General features: G+C 46.5%; 1 protein-coding gene across 1 annotated transcript; it reads right to left on the bottom strand.

Moving 5' to 3' along the window:
* Positions 1-402: 402 nt before the first annotated feature.
* Positions 403-15,235, bottom strand: LOC136581805 (vomeronasal type-2 receptor 26-like). Its single transcript, XM_066582429.1, has 3 exons — positions 15,026-15,235; positions 6,555-6,678; positions 403-1,301 (listed from the first exon to the last, which is right to left on the bottom strand). Exons 1-3 carry the CDS (start codon positions 15,233-15,235, stop codon positions 403-405), a joined length of 1,233 nt encoding a protein of 410 aa, XP_066438526.1.
* Between the last annotated feature and the right edge of the window lie 1,723 nt (positions 15,236-16,958).

Here is a 16,958-nt window from a genome sequence, read left to right as displayed (position 1 = left end):
AGCATAGGTGGGGACACACAAGCTACCCATAGCAGTACTCTAGAGCTGGTGAGCTTTTTTCATCTGCCCAATATTTTAATATTCATTTTTAAATAAAAGTTAAGTTTTAATAGGGACCTCCTGAATCTATATGAAACCATATATAGATCTATATGTACCCATCTGCAAATTTATACATACCTAAGTGGACTTGAAATTTACTTAACGCAAGCAACGACCAAAACTACAAATCCAGAACTGTTATATCAGCTTTACTATTATAACATTAGCAAGCAGGGAAACGTACATACAGTTGGGTCTAGAAATATATGGACACTGACAATTTTCATCATTTCACCTCTTTACACCATAACAAAGGATTGTAAAACCAAGTCATCAACATGTGAAGGAAGTGGAGACTGACTATCTATCTAGGATATGTTTTCTTGTATTTAGATTAGGCCTGAGCAGAATGATATAACATTTTGGTAGGAATATACATCCCAGCAGTCCAGCGTTAGAAGTCAGGATGGCGAATATCTCCACGGCCACCATGTATTTGCCTTTGGTACTGAGATATGCCGGGATCATGGCTATCCAGACGCTGCAGAACACCAGCATGCTGAAGGTGATGTACTTGGCCTCATTAAAACTGTCCGGTAATGCCCTGGCCAAGAAAGCTGTAATAAAACTAACAGCGGCCAGAATCCCCATATAACCCAGGACAGAGTAGAAGCAAAGATCTGAGCCTTCATTACACTGAACGACCATCTTCTCCTTATAAGAGTGTATGTCCAGCTCCTGGAAGGGAGCAGAGAGGGTCACCCAACTCATACAGAGGGCAACCTGGATGGAGGAGCAGATCAGGAGCACACAATTAGGAAGCTTTACTCCAATCCATCTTCTCCACACATTTCCAGGCTTGGTGGCTTTAAATGCGATGCAAACCATTATGGTCTTGGCCAACAATGAGGAGATGGATAGGGAGAGTAGTATTCCAGTAGAGACCTGACGTAACATGCAGGTTCCATCCACAGGACGGCCGAGGAACAAGAAGACACAGAGGAAGCTCAGCATGATGGAGAGCAGGAGGACAAAGCTCAGGTTCTTGTTATTCGCTCTCACAATCGGGGTATCACGTTTGTAGATAAAAATAGAAAGAATTAGAATAGTCAGAAGACAGAAAAAAGTGGATAAAGAGGAAAAAACTGCAGAAATAATGTCTTCAGTATAAGATAAATATTCAATCTCCTTCAGGATGCAGAATGTTCTGTTCTCATGTGACCACGCATCTTCTGGACATCTCCTGCAGGTTTCACTATCTGTAATACAAAGTACATGTGAGAGTCGGTCATTACTTGTGGTTACATGAGCTGCTTTACTACTTGTTCTCTTTACCTACACAGGGACTTTTTTTCTCTGCAGACAGGGATCAGAGCTCATCCTCCTGGCTAATCGTTGCTCTTATTGGGACTTTGGTTCCTACTGATCTGAATAGCAACAGCTCTACTGATAGTAACAGGTGATGAATTACGGTGCCTCTGACAGATGCCACCCCATGTGTCTTTTTGGATTGTATGGTTGTATGCTTCAGCTTATGAGGATCAGGACCGGGGACTCTCGGGGCCTCTGTGCCCACACTGCTGGTCCTGCTACATAGGTTGCAGGAGTGCGGCACAGGGGAGTCCTGGTTCTAGTGATCCCCCCTGGCCGCCCTAACTCTGGTTGCCGCTGGGTTGCTAGGGATGCAGCGGGTGCCGCACCACGTCCCTGTTTCCATGATTACCAGGCGTGCTTCCTCGGCATCCGTCTGCTCAGCAAGGCTGGGGGCAGTGTTCCCAGCATCTCCTTGATTGGGTTCTGCTGCAGTCAGGCTCCCTGCTCCAATCAGCTGCAGGGGCGGGAGTTCTGACAGCATTTAACCGTGTCTGTTTCCTTCTAGCATTGCTAGTGTTTGTCTTTTCTTCTGCAGCACTTGCGTTCCTTGTTTTGACTGACTTCCTGATTTGACTACTGTGTGTATCCTGAACTTGCCTTCGCCTGACTCCTTGTACTGTGTACCCTCCTGTTGCCGACCTGGGATTTCTTGACTAGCCTTTGTGTTGTTTGTCTATGTGATTGTTTGTTCCACTCCTGCCCCACATCCCTAGAGGAGTGTAGGGACCGTCGCTCAGTGGTCGCCCTGGGGGTTAGCCCAGGGGGACAAGTAGGTAGGGACAGAGGTTGTGGGCAGTTCTCCTAGGGACTTCCCGTACCTGGACCCCAGTCCCTTGACAGTAGCACTGGCCCAAAAAAGGTCAGATTTCTAATCTGACCTTCCACGTTCACTCCTCCTATGGAGACTGTGTCGATTTTGGCCAACCAGGTCCAGAACCTGACAAGCCTGGTGCATGACCTGACCACCTGCCTGCAGCAACAGGAACAGGCTTTGTCTACACCTCAGGCTCAGCCGCCTGTGATCCCAGTGACTGTTTTTGAGCCTCGGGCTACATTGCCTGACTATTTCTCAGGTGAAGACTGTTTTTTGCCTTTTAGGAAGGCTGTAGGCTGTATTTTGACCTGCGACCCCACTCTTCGGGCACCGAGCACCAGCAGGTGGGAAACGTGATTTCCCGCCTGAGAGGGGACCCTCAAAATTGGGCTTTCTCCCTACCTTCTGATTCCGCAACTCAACAGTCGCTGGATGCCTTTTTTTGGCTCTGGGTCAGATCCATGACAAACCCAACCGGACTGTGTACACTGTCTCAAAACTGTTGTCCTTGCGCCACGAGTAGAGGTTGGCAGAGGACTATTGCTCCCACTTCAGAGAATACTGCACGGAGTCGGGGTGGAATGATACTGCCCTCAAAGATTTGCTCTTGACTGGTCTGTCCAAAGGCCTAAAGGATCTGCTGGTTGTGCATCCAGAGCCAAGAACCCTTGAGCAAGCTATGTCACTAGCCATTCAAGCTAATCGTTGGCTAAGGGCCAGGCGATCAGCTAGGTCCAGTCCGGTCCGACTGGCCACCTCGTCTGAGGATAAGACTACTTCACCTCTCCCTGCTGAACCTATGGAATTAGGTACTATGTCACCTCAGCAACGAAGGGAGTACCGTCTCAAGAAAAATCTCTGTTTGTACTGTGGAGAGTGTGGTCATCGGGTTGCTAACTGCGGAAGGAAGCCTCGGCAGGAAAAACTTCTGCTCCTTGTCAGTTGTCCGGAGGACTGTCTAGGAGCTAAGGTACTCCCGATGGTGTCTAAGATGTTTTTGTCCTGCACTTTAGAGTTCCGTTCTTTCTCTCATGCAGGGCAAGCCTTTGTTGATTCCGGGCAGCTGTGAATTTTGTAGATTTTGATTTTGTGGGTCAGATCTCTGGTTTGTTGATACGCATTAATCCTCCTATTTAGGTCTCCCGGATAGACTCCACGCCTTTGCAGGTTGGTCTCGTCGAGTTAGTTACCCCGGAGTTAAGGCTTTCTATAGGAGCATTGTATACAGAGTTGTGCACCTTCCTTGTCATGAAGGATTTGTCAGTGGACATAGTCTTGGGGCTCCCTTGGTTGAGGGAACACAATGCCATTATTTATTGGGACACACTGTAGTTGATCAGGTGGGGTTCCCGGTGTACCAATTACTTTAGGCCGGTGAATTTGGCTACTTCTGCTGTGGAGGGTGTTTAGTAACCAGACTATATTTCTGACTTTGCTGACGTGTTTTCCAAATAATTATCTGAAGAGTTGCCTCCCCATGGAGAATTTGATTGTAAGATTGATTTGATCCCAGGTGCCAAACTTCCTAAGGGTCGAATCTAGAGATGAGCGAGCATGCTTGTCTGAGCTTGATGCTCGTTCGAGCATTAACATACTCGAAGGCACTCATTACTCGAGCGAGCACCACATGGTGCTCAAGAAAATTTCACCCTCTCCTCCCCAGTGGCTTTTTTTAGCCAATGAACATGCAGAGAAGGCTTTGGCACCTCCTGCTATGATGTGCCAACCCTGTGCACATCTATAGCAGTGACTGGCTGGCCGATCAGGTGATCTACGACTATAAAAACTCAGGTCACCTGATGCTCGCCTCACACGCAGGCTGGATTAGCTGAGGGACAGAGCTGCGGTCAATGAGGGAGAGTGGTAGTGTAGGTTAAAGAAGCATTTAGGCAGGGATCCATTCCCCAAGAACCCAACAGTCCTGTTTAGAACTACAACTCCATTTTTGTGCATCAGCCTTTTGGCTGGTTGGGATCAGTAGTGTGCGCAAAGTATTCACAAGAATCCCAGCTGTATACTGCATACTGTTACCGCATCTATACAGTATACTGCTACTTGTGTACACAGATTAGATAGGAAGTAACAAAACTCCTCTCAATTTGCATTTTTTAATTTTTTTTTTGCTTAAAGCGTACGCCAAATCCCCCTGTGTGTGTCCTGTCGATCCACACTATCTAACAAGACTATATGCAGTTTACAGTGTCTATTTTGGGCTTAAAGCATACGCCAAATTCCCCCTGTGTGTGTCCTGTCCATCCACACTATCTAACAAGACTATACACAGTTTACAGTGTCTATTTTGGGCTTAAGCATACGCCGAATCCCTTTTGTGTGTCCTGTTGATCCACACTATCTAACAAGACTATACGCTGTTTACAGTGTCTATTTTGGACTTAAAACATATGCCAAATCCCCCTGTGTGTATCCTGTCAATCCACACTATCTAACAAAACTATACGCAGTTTGCAGAGCATTTTGACGCAGTGCATTATACAAGACTAGGGGTAAGGGTCGAGGACGAGGACATGGATTTGGGCGTCCGAATGAGGGTGTGGGCAGAGGCCAAGGTCCTGGGCGGGGTGAAACAGTGCTTACTGCTGGGGCAGAAGTAGAACGCTGCATATCTACGCTCCTTAACTTCATCTCACAGTTTGCAGGTCCGCTTTGGAGACCATCATTAAAAGCACAACAGTGCGATCAGGTGATGACGTGGATAGCATCCATTAATTTATTCACCAACCAGTCTTCCAAGCAGTCCACTCATGCTAGCCAAGGGACTGGACCTGTGAATCCTCAGGCTGATCCTCCTTCCTCCCAGCCTGGTCACTCTAGGAAAAGGAGAGATTCAGAACAGGCATACTCACAGGAACTGTTCTTGGGTTCCTTCCCTGAGTCGGAAAAAGACTGTTTATGAGCCACCTGAGGAGTTTGTTGTGACTGATGCCCAAAATTTGGACCTTTCACAGTCTCTGGGTGATGAGGGTGGGGACTTCAAAATAGTGTCTCAAGAGGTATTTGTTGTTGATGATGATGATGACACACAGTTGTCTGTCAGTAAGGTTGTTGTTAGGGCAGTAAGTTGAGGGAGGAGCAGACTGAGGATTCAGAGTAAGAGCTGGTGGATGATGAGGTGACTGACCCCACCTGGGTTGGTAAGCTTACTGAAGACAGCGCTTCTGCTCCATACAACTATTGGGTGTCAAAGCTGGACACGGGGCATGAACTTGCGCTGTACGCCTTGGAGGTGCTGGCCTGCCTTGCCACTAATATTTTATCAGAGAGGGTGTTTAGTGCTGCTGGGGGGATTATCACAAATAAGCGTACCCGCCTGTCACTTGACAGCGCCAACAGGCTTACACTTATTAAGATGAACAAAGCCTGGATTTCCCCAGACTTCTCTTTACCACCAGTGGAATGCAGCTTAACATAAAGTATCTTTAAGTTGGAATTGGAGAACCATGCACCTTCTATCACCTCAAAAAAGGGTATAAGTAGCTTGGTCTATCCTTCTCTGATCTTCCTCCTCCTGCTCCTCCTCCTAAACCAGCATGTCAGCACGCTGAACAGCCAATTCTACAGAGGGCCAAAAGGCTCTGTAAAAACTATTTTTTTGGAGGGCTGCCTCCAGGTTCTGTCAAAATAATTTTTCTGAGGGCTGCCTCCAGGTTCTCGCCCCCAATTTTGAAGAGGTTCACCATTAGAGTTAAGCAAACGTGCTGGTTCCAGCTTCATACGCCCACAGAGTCCACAAATGTATCCCGGTGCAGCGTCCAGCTATCTGACACCGAGACAGAATGAATTATCCTGGTTTGGCCACTCTAATTTCTTCATAATACATGCTGTCTTTCCCTGGGGCACTGGTTAAAAAGACCCTCAGGGAGAGGCAGGGTCTGGGACAGGCGGTAGCTTGCCTGTCGGTGGACCGCCACCTGCATCCTATTAAGGAAGTACGAGCTCTATGCTAAAAAAATATTTCAGGGGTTCAACTGCATTCTGGGTAAACAAATCTTTCAAGGGTACACCTATACTCTTGGTACACGAATGTTTCAGGGGTTCGCCTATACTCTTGGTAAGCAAATCTTTCAGGGGCTCACCTATAGTCTTGGTAAACAAATACCTTGCACTCTCGCTCAGAAACTCCTTCAGGCTCTCACCTGCAATCTTGGTAACAAAAATGTTTTTATTTTTCGCAGTAAATTGCGATCGCGATTTTAACATTACAAGTCCCATAGACCCCTGCAGAAAAAAAAAATGCTGCAAATTTTGCTGTGAAAAAAAACTGTAGTGGGTAGTCACCCTTAGACGGATGTGAGATAGAATCTACCTGATATATTAGATATTTCTCCCTCCGAACATGGAACACAATCATAACAGCACAAGTGGATACTAGAAGTTATCACCTTCCTCTGTCCTGGTAAGCAGCTTGGTGAGCATCGGAATTTGGGGACCTGCAGGAAACAAATGAATTTTTCACTTTAGGGTTTTTTTATTGCTACAGAATCTGGTTGGCTGAATGGATTTTGAATGTTTGTCATTAAATGCCAATTATAGAAAATGAGTAGAGATGAGCGAGTACACTCGCCCGAGCTTGATGCTCATTCGAGTATTAGGGTACTCGGGATGCTCGTTACTCGAGACGAGCACCACGCGGTACTCCAGTCAATTTCATTTCCCTTCCCTGCATGTTTAGCACCATTTTGTAGCCAATAAACATGCGGGGAAGGCATTACCAAATCCTGCTGTAACGTGCCAGCCCCCTGCCCGCCAACAGCAGTGAGTGGCTGGCGGGATCAGGTGACCGCCGAGTACTTAAACTGGTCCTGCCCGCGGCTCGCCTCAGATGCATGCTGGCAGAGGTTAGGGAAAGTGCTGATGCTTATACAGGGAAAGTGTTAGAGTAGGAGCCTGTCTTCAAGAACCTCAATGGTCCTTCTTAGGGCTACTCCTCATCGTGTGCAGTTGTGGCTGGCTGGGAGCAGTAGTGCAATCTTTTTTTTCCTAAAGCATGTAGGCCTGTGCAGAGCATTACAGCTATAGCATTATCAGTCTGCAGTCATTAGGCAGAGTTTAGGGAAAGAGCTGCTAAGATAGGGAAAGTGTTACAGTCAGGATCCTCTCTTCAAGTAAAGGGTACTGTAATATTTCCTCGACCACTGAGACCATATCAGCTATACCGTTCTATATGTGCTGTCTATTAGGCACAGCTCTCATCACGAAATAGAATGCAAATATTTCCTTGGCCGCTGCAGAACAGCATTTCTGTTATACCATTCCATGTGTGCAATGCATTAGGTCTCATCGCTAAATACTTCGCTAATATTTCCTGGGCGACTGCAGAACAGCATCTCACACATACCATTCTCTGTGTTGGGTGAAGTAGCCGCAGTTATTAGCACTGTCCACTGGCTGTATAGCTTTCTGCCCCTGTGCAGAGCATCTCACAATACCCTTTCCTTGGGGGGGTTGAGATAGCCGCAGTTACCAGCACTATCCACTGGCTTTAGAATTTTCTCCCACTCCATACAGCCTCTCTTATCTACAAGTCTCTGTGAGACTTGTAAATGACCCCTAGGTATCAGTGCAAGACAGCGGGTTAATTTTTTCTAGTCACAGCATAGAGCCTCCGCTATCTACAAGTCTCTGTGTGTGGTGAATTAGCCACAGTTCTCAGCGCTATACAGTGGGGTAATTTATTTGGGCCCTGCACTATCCTTAACCCCACATGATGAGGAGCAGGGGTAAGGGTCGGGGGCGTGGCCTCGACGCGGTTGTCCAAGTGAGGCTGTGGGCACAGGCCGAGGTCCTGGGTGGAGTGAATCACAGCTGGCTGCTGAGGGATTAAGAGAGCGCCAAGTCCATACGGTCCCCAGATTCATATCACAATTTGTGGGTCCGCGTGGTAGACCTTTATTACAAGCAGAGCAGTGTGAACAGGTCCTTTCATGGATGGCAGAAAATGCCTCCAGCAATGAATCGACCCTCAGTCTTCTACGCAGTCCACTACTCTCGGCCTAGGGACAGCAACTCTGAATCCTCTGGCTGCTCCTCCTTCCTCCTAGCCTCCTCACTCAATGAAAATGACATATTCTGAGCAGGCAGACTCCCAGGAACTGTTCTCGGGTCCCTGCCCAGAGTGAGAAAAAACGGTTCCTCTCTCACCTGAGAAGTTTGTGGTGAACGATGCCCAACATTTGGAAAGTTCCCAGAGTCCAGGTGATGAGGCTGGGACTGTCTCAAGAGCTTTTTGCCGATGAGGATGATGGGACACAGTTGTTTGTCGTTGAAGTAGTATTAAGGGCAGTAAGTCCAAGGGAGGAGCGCACAGAGGATTCGGAGGAAGAGTTGCTGGACGATGAGGTGACTGACCTTGAGGTGACTGGCTTGCTTCAGAGGGGAAGGCAAGTGCAGCAGCAGGACAGGTTGGAAGAGGCAGTGGGGTGGCCAGGGGGAGAGTCAGGGCCAGAGCAAAGAATCCCCCAACTGTTTCCAACAGCACCCCCTCCGTGCAGAGGGCTAGGTGTTCAAAGGTGTGTTTTTTTTTTGTGAGAGCGCGGACGACCGACGAACAGTGGTGTGCACCTGTGCCGCACCAAGATCAGCTGGGGAGCCACCACTACCAGCCTCACCATCAGCAGCATGCGCAGGCATATGATGGCCAAGCACCCCACAAGGTGCGACAAAGGCCATTCACCGCCTCCGAGTGCAATGTCCGCGATCTCTTCCCCTGTGCCCTAACCTGGCACACAGATCCAATCCCCATCCCAGGACGCAGGCACGAGCGCCTCCCAGCCTGCACCCACACCCTCACCTCCACCGTCCTCCACTCCATCCAGCAATGTCTCTTAGCACAGCGTTCAGCTGTCGCTAACACAAGCATTGGAGCGAAAGTGGAAATACGCCTCCACCCACACGCATAAGCTTTAAACAGGCACATTGCCAAATTAATCAGCCTGGAGATGCTGCCGAACAGGCTTGTAAAAACGGAGGCTTTTAAAAACATGATGGCGGCGGTCCCACGCTACTCGATCCCCAGTAGCCACTATCTTTCCCGGTGTGCGGTCCCCGCCCTACACCAGCACGTCTCCCGCAACATTAACTGTGCCCCCACCAACGAGTTACTGGGAAAGTCGACTTAACAACGGACACGTGGACAAGTACTGGCAGGCAGGGCCACTATATCTCCCTGACGAAACATCGGGTGAACCTGGTGGAAGCTGGGACCGAGTCAGAGCCTGGGACCGCTCATGTGCTACCCACACCCAGAATAGCGGGTCCTACCTCGGTGCTGGTATCTGCAGCGTATTATGCCACCTCCTCCAAAACCCCTCCCCCTCCTCCTCCGCCACCTCCACCACTCAATTAAAAAGTGTGAGCACGTCGCCAGCAGTCGGTAGTGTGCGACGCAGCAGCACATCGTTGGGCAAGCATTAGCAAGCTGTGCTAAAACTAATCAGCTTAGGTAACAAGAGGCACACGGCCCCCGAACTGTTGCAGGGTCTGACAGAGCAGACTGACCTCTGGCTTTCACCCCTGAGCCTCCAACCAGGCATGGTCATGTGTGACAACGACCGTAACCTGGTGGCGGCTCTGCAGCTTGGCAGCCTCACACACGTGCCATGCCTGGCCCACATCTTCAATCTGGTGGTTCAGAGGTTTCTGAAAGACTACCCCCACTTGTGTGACCTGCTTGGCAAGGTTCGCAGCGTCTACGCACATTTCCACAAGTCCACCATGGATGCTGCCACCCTCAGGACACTGCAACATCGGTTTCAGCTGCCAGAGCACCGACTGCTGTGCCCATGCGCTGGAATTCTACACTGCACATGTTGGCTAGGCTGTACGAGCAGCGTAGAGCAATTGTGGGACACCAGCTGCAACATGGGTGGAGTGGTAATCAGCCTCCGCAGTTCTTTACTGAGGAGGGGGCATGCTTGGCAGACATCTGCCAGGTCCTCGAAAAATTTGAGGAGTCTACCCAAATGGTGAGCGGCGATGCGGCCATCATTAGCTTTACCATCCCGCTACTTTGCCTGCTGAGAAGTTCCCTGCAAAGCATAAAGGCCGACGCTTTGCGGTTAAAAAATGAGACGAGGATGACAGTATGTCGCTTGATAGCCAGACCACCCTCACATCTATATCTCAGCGTGTTTTGGAGGAGGAGTGTGAAGAAACAGCTTGCCACACTGCAGAGGGTACCCATGCTGCTTGCCTCTCACCTGTTCAACGTGTATGGGCTGAAGAGGAGGAGGATCCTGAAAGTCATCCTCCTAGTGCGGACAGCGATGTGTTGCATACTGGGACTCTGGCACACATGGCTGACTTCATGTTAAGCTGCCTTTCCCATGACCCTCGTGTTAGATGTATTCTGGCAAAAACGAATTACTGGGCGTACACCCTTCTCAATCCACAGTATAAGGAGAACCTTTCCCCTCTCATTTCCGAAGAAGAAAGAGGTACGAGAGTGATGCAATACCATAGGGCCCTGGTGGGAAAAGTGATGCTAAAGTTCCCATCTGACAGCGCTAGCAGCAGAAGAAGCAGTTTAGAGGGCCAACTAGCAGGGTAGGCCCGGGGATCAAGCAGCATGTCCAGCGCAGGCAGAGGAACACTTTCCAAGTCCTTTGCCAGTTTTAGGGCACCCCAGCCAGATTATGTCACCACTCCCCAGTCTAGGCTGAGTCGGGGGGAGCACTGTAAAAAGATGGTGAGGGAGTACCAATGTCCTCCGTGATCCCTCTGCTCCATACAACTATTGGGTGTCAAAGCTGGACATGTGACACGAACTTGCGCTGTACGCCTTGTAGGGGTTGGCCTGCCCTGCCGCTAGCGTGTTATCAGAGAGGGTGTTTAGTGCTGCTGGGGGATTATCACGGATAAGCGTACCCGCCTGTCAACTGACAGCACCGACAGGCTTACACTTATTAAGATGAACAAAGCCTGGATTTCCCCAGACTTCTCTTCTCCACCAGTGGAAAGCAGCAGAACATAAAGATTCTTTCAGCTGGAACTGGAGAACCATGCACCCTCTATCACCCCAAAAAAGGGTAGAAGTAGCTTGGTCTATCCTTCTCTGATCTTCCTCCTTCTCCTCCTCCTCCTAAACGAGCATGTCAGCATGCTGAACAGCCAATTCTTCAGAGGGCCAAAAGGCTCTGTAAAATTTTTTTTTTTCGGAGGGCTATCTCCAGGTTCTCGCCCCCATTTTTGAAGAGGTTCACTACTATAGTTCAGCAAACATGCTGGTTCCAGCTTCATACGCCCACAGAGTCCACAATAGTATCCCAGCTCAGTGTCCAGCTATCTGACACCGAGACAGAATGAATTGTCCTGGTTTCGCCACTCTAATTTCTTCATAGTACATGCTGTCTTTCCCTGGGGCACTGGTTAAAAAGTCCCTCGGGGAAAAGGCAGGGGCTGGGACAGGCAGGAGTTATATGTCGGTGGACTGCCACCTGGATGCCATTAAGCAAGTACGAGCTCTATGTTAAAAAATTATTTCAGGGGTTCACCTGCACTCTGGGTAAACAAATCTTCCATGGGTACGCCTATACTCTTGGTACACAAATGTTTCAGGGGCTCGCCTATATTCTTGGTAAACAAATCTTTCAGGGGTTCACCTACACTCTGGGTAAAAAAATAATTTGTTTTAGAATGGGTTGTTGAATTGTGGAGATGAGTAGAAGTACTGGCATCTGAGTCTCCTATCGCTCACAATTTCAAAGAGGGTCACTGCCAGGCCCTACCAACCCTCTGCAGTGTGTGTCTCCAGTTCCTCCTCATCCAATATGCACTAATAAATAGACATGAGGGTGGTGTGGCTATCAAGCGACCGTGTGGCATGAGGGCAGCTGAACGCTGTACAGGAAAAATTACAGTATGCTGTGGCCTACTGAGTAGGCGAAGGGGTGCGCCTTACCCTGTCTGGGATGGGGACAGCTGGACGCTGCGCTTGGAAAAATTTCAGTACGCTGTGGACTACTGAGTAGGCGAAGGGGTGTGCCTTACCCTGTCTGGGATGGGGACAGCTGGATTCTGCGCTGGGAAAAATTTCAGTACAATGTGGATGCAGGCGGGGGATTGGACAGCAATACCAGCATGTAACACAGGAGAAGAGGTTGTAGTGTCATATGGAGGCGGTGATTGGCCTTCGTTTAACCTTGTGTGGTGCTTAGCTAAGATATGACAGCACGTGTGCCTTGCTGATTATGGTTTGTCCCAAGTAAATTGTTAGGGGGTGACCGCCAGGCTCTTGCCTACAATTTGGCTTAATAGTGCGACCTGGGAGCTTCAGATGCATCCATGCATGCTGCCCCTGCTCTTCTCTTTCTGATGTTTTCAGGTGAATCACACACCCTCCCCTATGCAGAGCATGGGTCACCTTGAAAAATGCTCGAGTCTCCCATTGACTTCAGTGGGGTTTGTAACTTGAAAAGATCTCTCGAATGTTACAAAAAGTTCGGCTCGAGTAACGAGCACCTGAGCATTTTGGTGCTCGTTCATCTCTAGTAGAGGTCCTTTTTTTTTACTTTCAGATTTAATCTTCCATCTCAACTCCTTCAGACCGGCTTCTGTTTCTGCGACCCTTTACTTTTCCGTTTTATGACCTAAAGAATGGTTGTGCCAAAATTCATGTTTGCACGGTACAGATGTGTTATTAGTTACATTACATAGGGGGTCAACTAAGTATGTGCTTAGAATTGAATAATCAAGTTGCGAAGGCTTTACTTTTCCCATTTAGGACTTATTTACCTCAGCAGTATAAGAAACAGCGACCAATCATAGTGCAGCTTTCTTTTTTTACCTCAGCAGTATAAGAAATGAAAGCTGAGCTGTGATTGGTTGCTAATGGCAACAAAAATTACAGGGGAAGTCGGTGAATTTTGAATTTTTAGCTATACCATTATTCATCGCCTGCTGCTGAAGAACGCTCGTGCAAAATTTCAGTCAAATGAGACTAGAACTGTGGATTTGTATACGACACAAACAAGCAAACAGATTTTGTATTTTATAAATATTATGGTACTCTAGTCCGTCACTTTCTAGTTTTATCATGTATTTTGCACCATTTTTGTCACACATTTTTAAATAAAAATGTATTGAATTTATTGTTGTTCCTAATTATTGCTTTTACTTTTGGCTCTTGATGTTTTAAGTTATTGTTCTTTCTACCTTTTGCTATTCATTTGTTTTACTAGGACTCTTTCCAGCTATCTCTGAAGAAGGGGCTGCGCCCTCGAAACATATTAATGTGCTGGCTATTATCTAACTAAAAAAGATTTGGGTTAACCCCTTCGCTTTAATGTCCTTAACATTACAAGGGTAGTGTCTATGGTCCTTCATTTTCTCCTCTTTTGATTAAACATTCCAGTACCCGGTTAGCTCGCCTGCTCTGCAACACTTTTCCGGCGCTAGCATCTCCCTTGTTGGTCACACAGCTCTGGTGTTTCTGTCAGAATGCTACAGGAGACACATAGTGGCCAAATAACACTGGACTCCGCACCCCCTGCATAGGGGTGTTATCTGGCCGGTAAGTCATCAGCTTGGCCGGTAATTAAGTCCAAAGTCCCAGTATTTATGTTTAACTGGCCATATTATAATTTGAGATGTTCTGGATCAAAGAGATGAAGAAATTTGAGGTGTAGAGTGAATTGAAAGATGATAGAAGAATTCTGTATTTCTTCTGCTAAGCATTACACATAAAGTGCAATGAGATGAGGAGCTTCGAAAGCTAGTAAGATAAAATATATGCACAAATTGCAAAAAATAATCAACCAGAACCTTCAAGCCTTCGCCTGTGGTCAACTCTTCATCATTGTGGGTTTCATGATGCAGCAGGACAATAGCAATCTCCTAAGCTATACAAGACCTTTGAGGTGAAATAGCTTGAATTGGATTGGCAAGAACAATCAGCACGTCTTAACTCTTGAAGTTCTTAGGGTGATGAGCTTCACTATAATGTCTAAAAGCCAAAACATAGGATTGCATGTGATTCTGGAATTTGCAAAAGCTTGTGAATGCTTTTATTACAGATGTATTAGATGTTTACACTATGTCCAAGCAACATTTCCGGCAGTATAGCCCTTTTTCAAGCAAAGAGAGAAAACCTCAGTATGTGGTGTAGAGTACCTGAAGTATAATTTGGAAGGGCACACCCCACCAGCATCATATGGTAGACTCAACCATCAGCCCCTCTAAATTATACTTCGATTGCTCTACACCACACTTTCGCTCTTTGCTTGATAATGGGCTATACTGCCTGAAACGTTGCTTGGATATACTGTGAACATCTGATGCATCTGTAATCAAAGCATTCACAAACCTTTGCAAATTTAATAAGCTTGTGCAATCCTGTCCTTTGGATTTTTGTTACTTCTGGTGGTTAAGACGGTGCAACCTTGAGATTTTGCACCACACCAGTACCAAATAGGGTACTGCTGCCGATCTGTGTTAAAATGTTATGTACTTAAAGACTTTGTTTTGCTGGAAAATTCTCAGATTATGGTAAGGGTTTATGTATAGTACAGTAATATAAATTTCAAAAAGACTATGACATTTTGCACACTTTGTACATTAGAGAATACAGCACATAAGGGGATCATTGGTGAAATATCCAAGATGTGCTCTAAAGCATGAGAGTCACGGCCTCCTTCCTCTTCACATGTGTTACAAAGAGACAGAATCAGTAAGGGGTTCATGATATAAAGTTGCATTCATTCCTAATTACAATAAGATACTAGTGGAGTACTGACCCCTGTAACCTCCGAGCTGTGAAATAAACATCCCAACAGTACTCACTTCTTGTATGTGGTTTTTCCATTTTATGTCTTTTGTAGCAATCGCGAACTCCAGATCACCCGTAGAGCTCAGACTGTACGATCCCACCACGTGTGACGGCACATCTTTCTTCTGTTGTAGAATGTCATTATAAATTACATAGCTGAATTCTTGGATGCCTTTGTCATCAAAACATTTCCGTTCAGACCCGGATTTAGTTGAACACGTCATCGCTTTCAAATAATGATGTACCTTTTATAGAGACGGAGATTACATCAATGATCTGTAAAAGCATCCAGAATCTATGTAGGTGAGCTTTATTATTAGACAGGAGCCAATGATTAGAAATCTACTTTACAGCCTGAACTGCATTCATTGTCAAAAAACATAATACTTCCCTGAGAAGCAGTATACATATATACACATTCGTTGTCAGTAACATCCCTCCCATAGAAGTTGTCGGAACAGAATGACACTTTCTAAGAGTGATTGTAACGTTGATATAAATAAGTGATTACAATATCAGAGCAAAAGGATTATTTATTGTGGAGAACTGACCCCTTGAAGGGAGGCTCTAGTACCCTGTTATACTACCTCTAGCTTGGATACTAGATGTGATACAGGCAGGCATTGAGGCACCAGTATCCTGTTGTACCACCTCTAGCTTGGATACTAGATATGATACAGGCAGGCATTGAGGCACCAGTATCCTGTTGTACCGCCTCTAGCTTGGACACAAGATGTTATACAGGTGGGCATGGAGAGGGTGCAATAGTACAGGAATCCCCAGTTGTAAATATATCATCCAGAGAACTTAGTCCGGTTGAATCTCAAGTGCTCTCAAAAGGACTTTCTTTTTGTTCAACCCCACAAACCAATTGGTTCAAATATGACCTGGATTTGCGCAGATTCTATAGGACTCTAAAATTGAAGGTTTATTTTTCAGCATCTCAAGATCAAAGGGATATGTTCGTGGATTCGTACGAGGCGGACTTTTCAGCAAAACGATTGGGTTTAAGAAATCGCAGCTCATTTCAACCAACAGCTACCTTTCATGGAGTGGATACGTTTGCGGACATTGTTTCTAAAGAGATCCGTAAATTAAGGTATAGTGAATATAGACACTCATGTAAAAATAATGTTACCAAATTGGAAATAGAGGCAATTAGAGTGTTAAGTGAAGACCAATCCATCACCATCAGGCCCGCGGACAAAGGCGGAGCCGTGGTGGTGATGGATTCGGTATATTACCATACAAAATTGTTATAACAATTGACCAATCGGGACACATATGAACCTCTTGCCAAAGACCCGACAGAAGGGTACCAAAAAGATCTTAAAGTGTATCTAGAGGAGGCTCATCTATCAGGGATTATAGATGCTAAGTTGAAGGCTTTTTTGTTTGTATCGTACCCACTTGTGCCAGTCATATATACTATACCCAAAATCCACAAGAATCTTAGTGAACCCCCTGGCCGCCCCATCGTTTCTGGCAGGGGGTCACTTATGAATAATGTCTCACGTTTTTTGGATAGAGTCTTGATTCTACCACATCTTACATACGGGACACCTCCGACTTCTTGCTCAAAATTCAGGAGGTGGAGGTATCAGAAACATCGGTGCTTGGATCATTCGATGTTACATCCCTATACACAAATATCCAACATGATAAAGGGCTAGAGGCTGTCAACTACCACCTTATACGTTCCAATTTCAGTAACAGAAAAATCATATTCCTCCTTATATTGTTAGAGATGGTTCTAAACAGAAATTTTTTTCTGTATGCTGATAACTTCTATAAGCAATGCCGCGGAACGGCAATGGGTACCAACGTTGCGCCAACGTACGCCAATCTTTTCATGGCGTATGTTGAGGAGGTATTTATTTACAACCTAAATCTATGGAACAAAATGAGGATGTGGGTACATTATATAGACGATGTTTTTATTATCTA

The sequence above is a fragment of the Eleutherodactylus coqui genome, chromosome 11 (assembly GCF_035609145.1).
Source record: "Eleutherodactylus coqui strain aEleCoq1 chromosome 11, aEleCoq1.hap1, whole genome shotgun sequence".
Classification (NCBI taxonomy): domain Eukaryota; kingdom Metazoa; phylum Chordata; class Amphibia; order Anura; family Eleutherodactylidae; genus Eleutherodactylus; species Eleutherodactylus coqui.
Note: the sequence above shows the minus strand (reverse complement) of the source record. Positions and strands in the feature narration are given on the sequence as shown.

Bases quoted from the DNA above. Each gene is read 5' to 3' on its own strand.
- LOC136581805 (XM_066582429.1), bottom strand. From the start codon at position 15,235: ATGACGTGTTCAACTAAATCCGGGTCTGAACGGAAATGTTTTGATGAC. The intron at 6,679-15,025 runs GTGAGTACTGTT...TGTTTCCTGCAG, and splicing joins GGAAAAACCACATACAAGAA to GTCCCCAAATTCCGATGCTC. The intron at 1,302-6,554 runs GTAGATTCTATC...TTTGTATTACAG, and splicing joins AGAAATATCTAATATATCAG to ATAGTGAAACCTGCAGGAGA.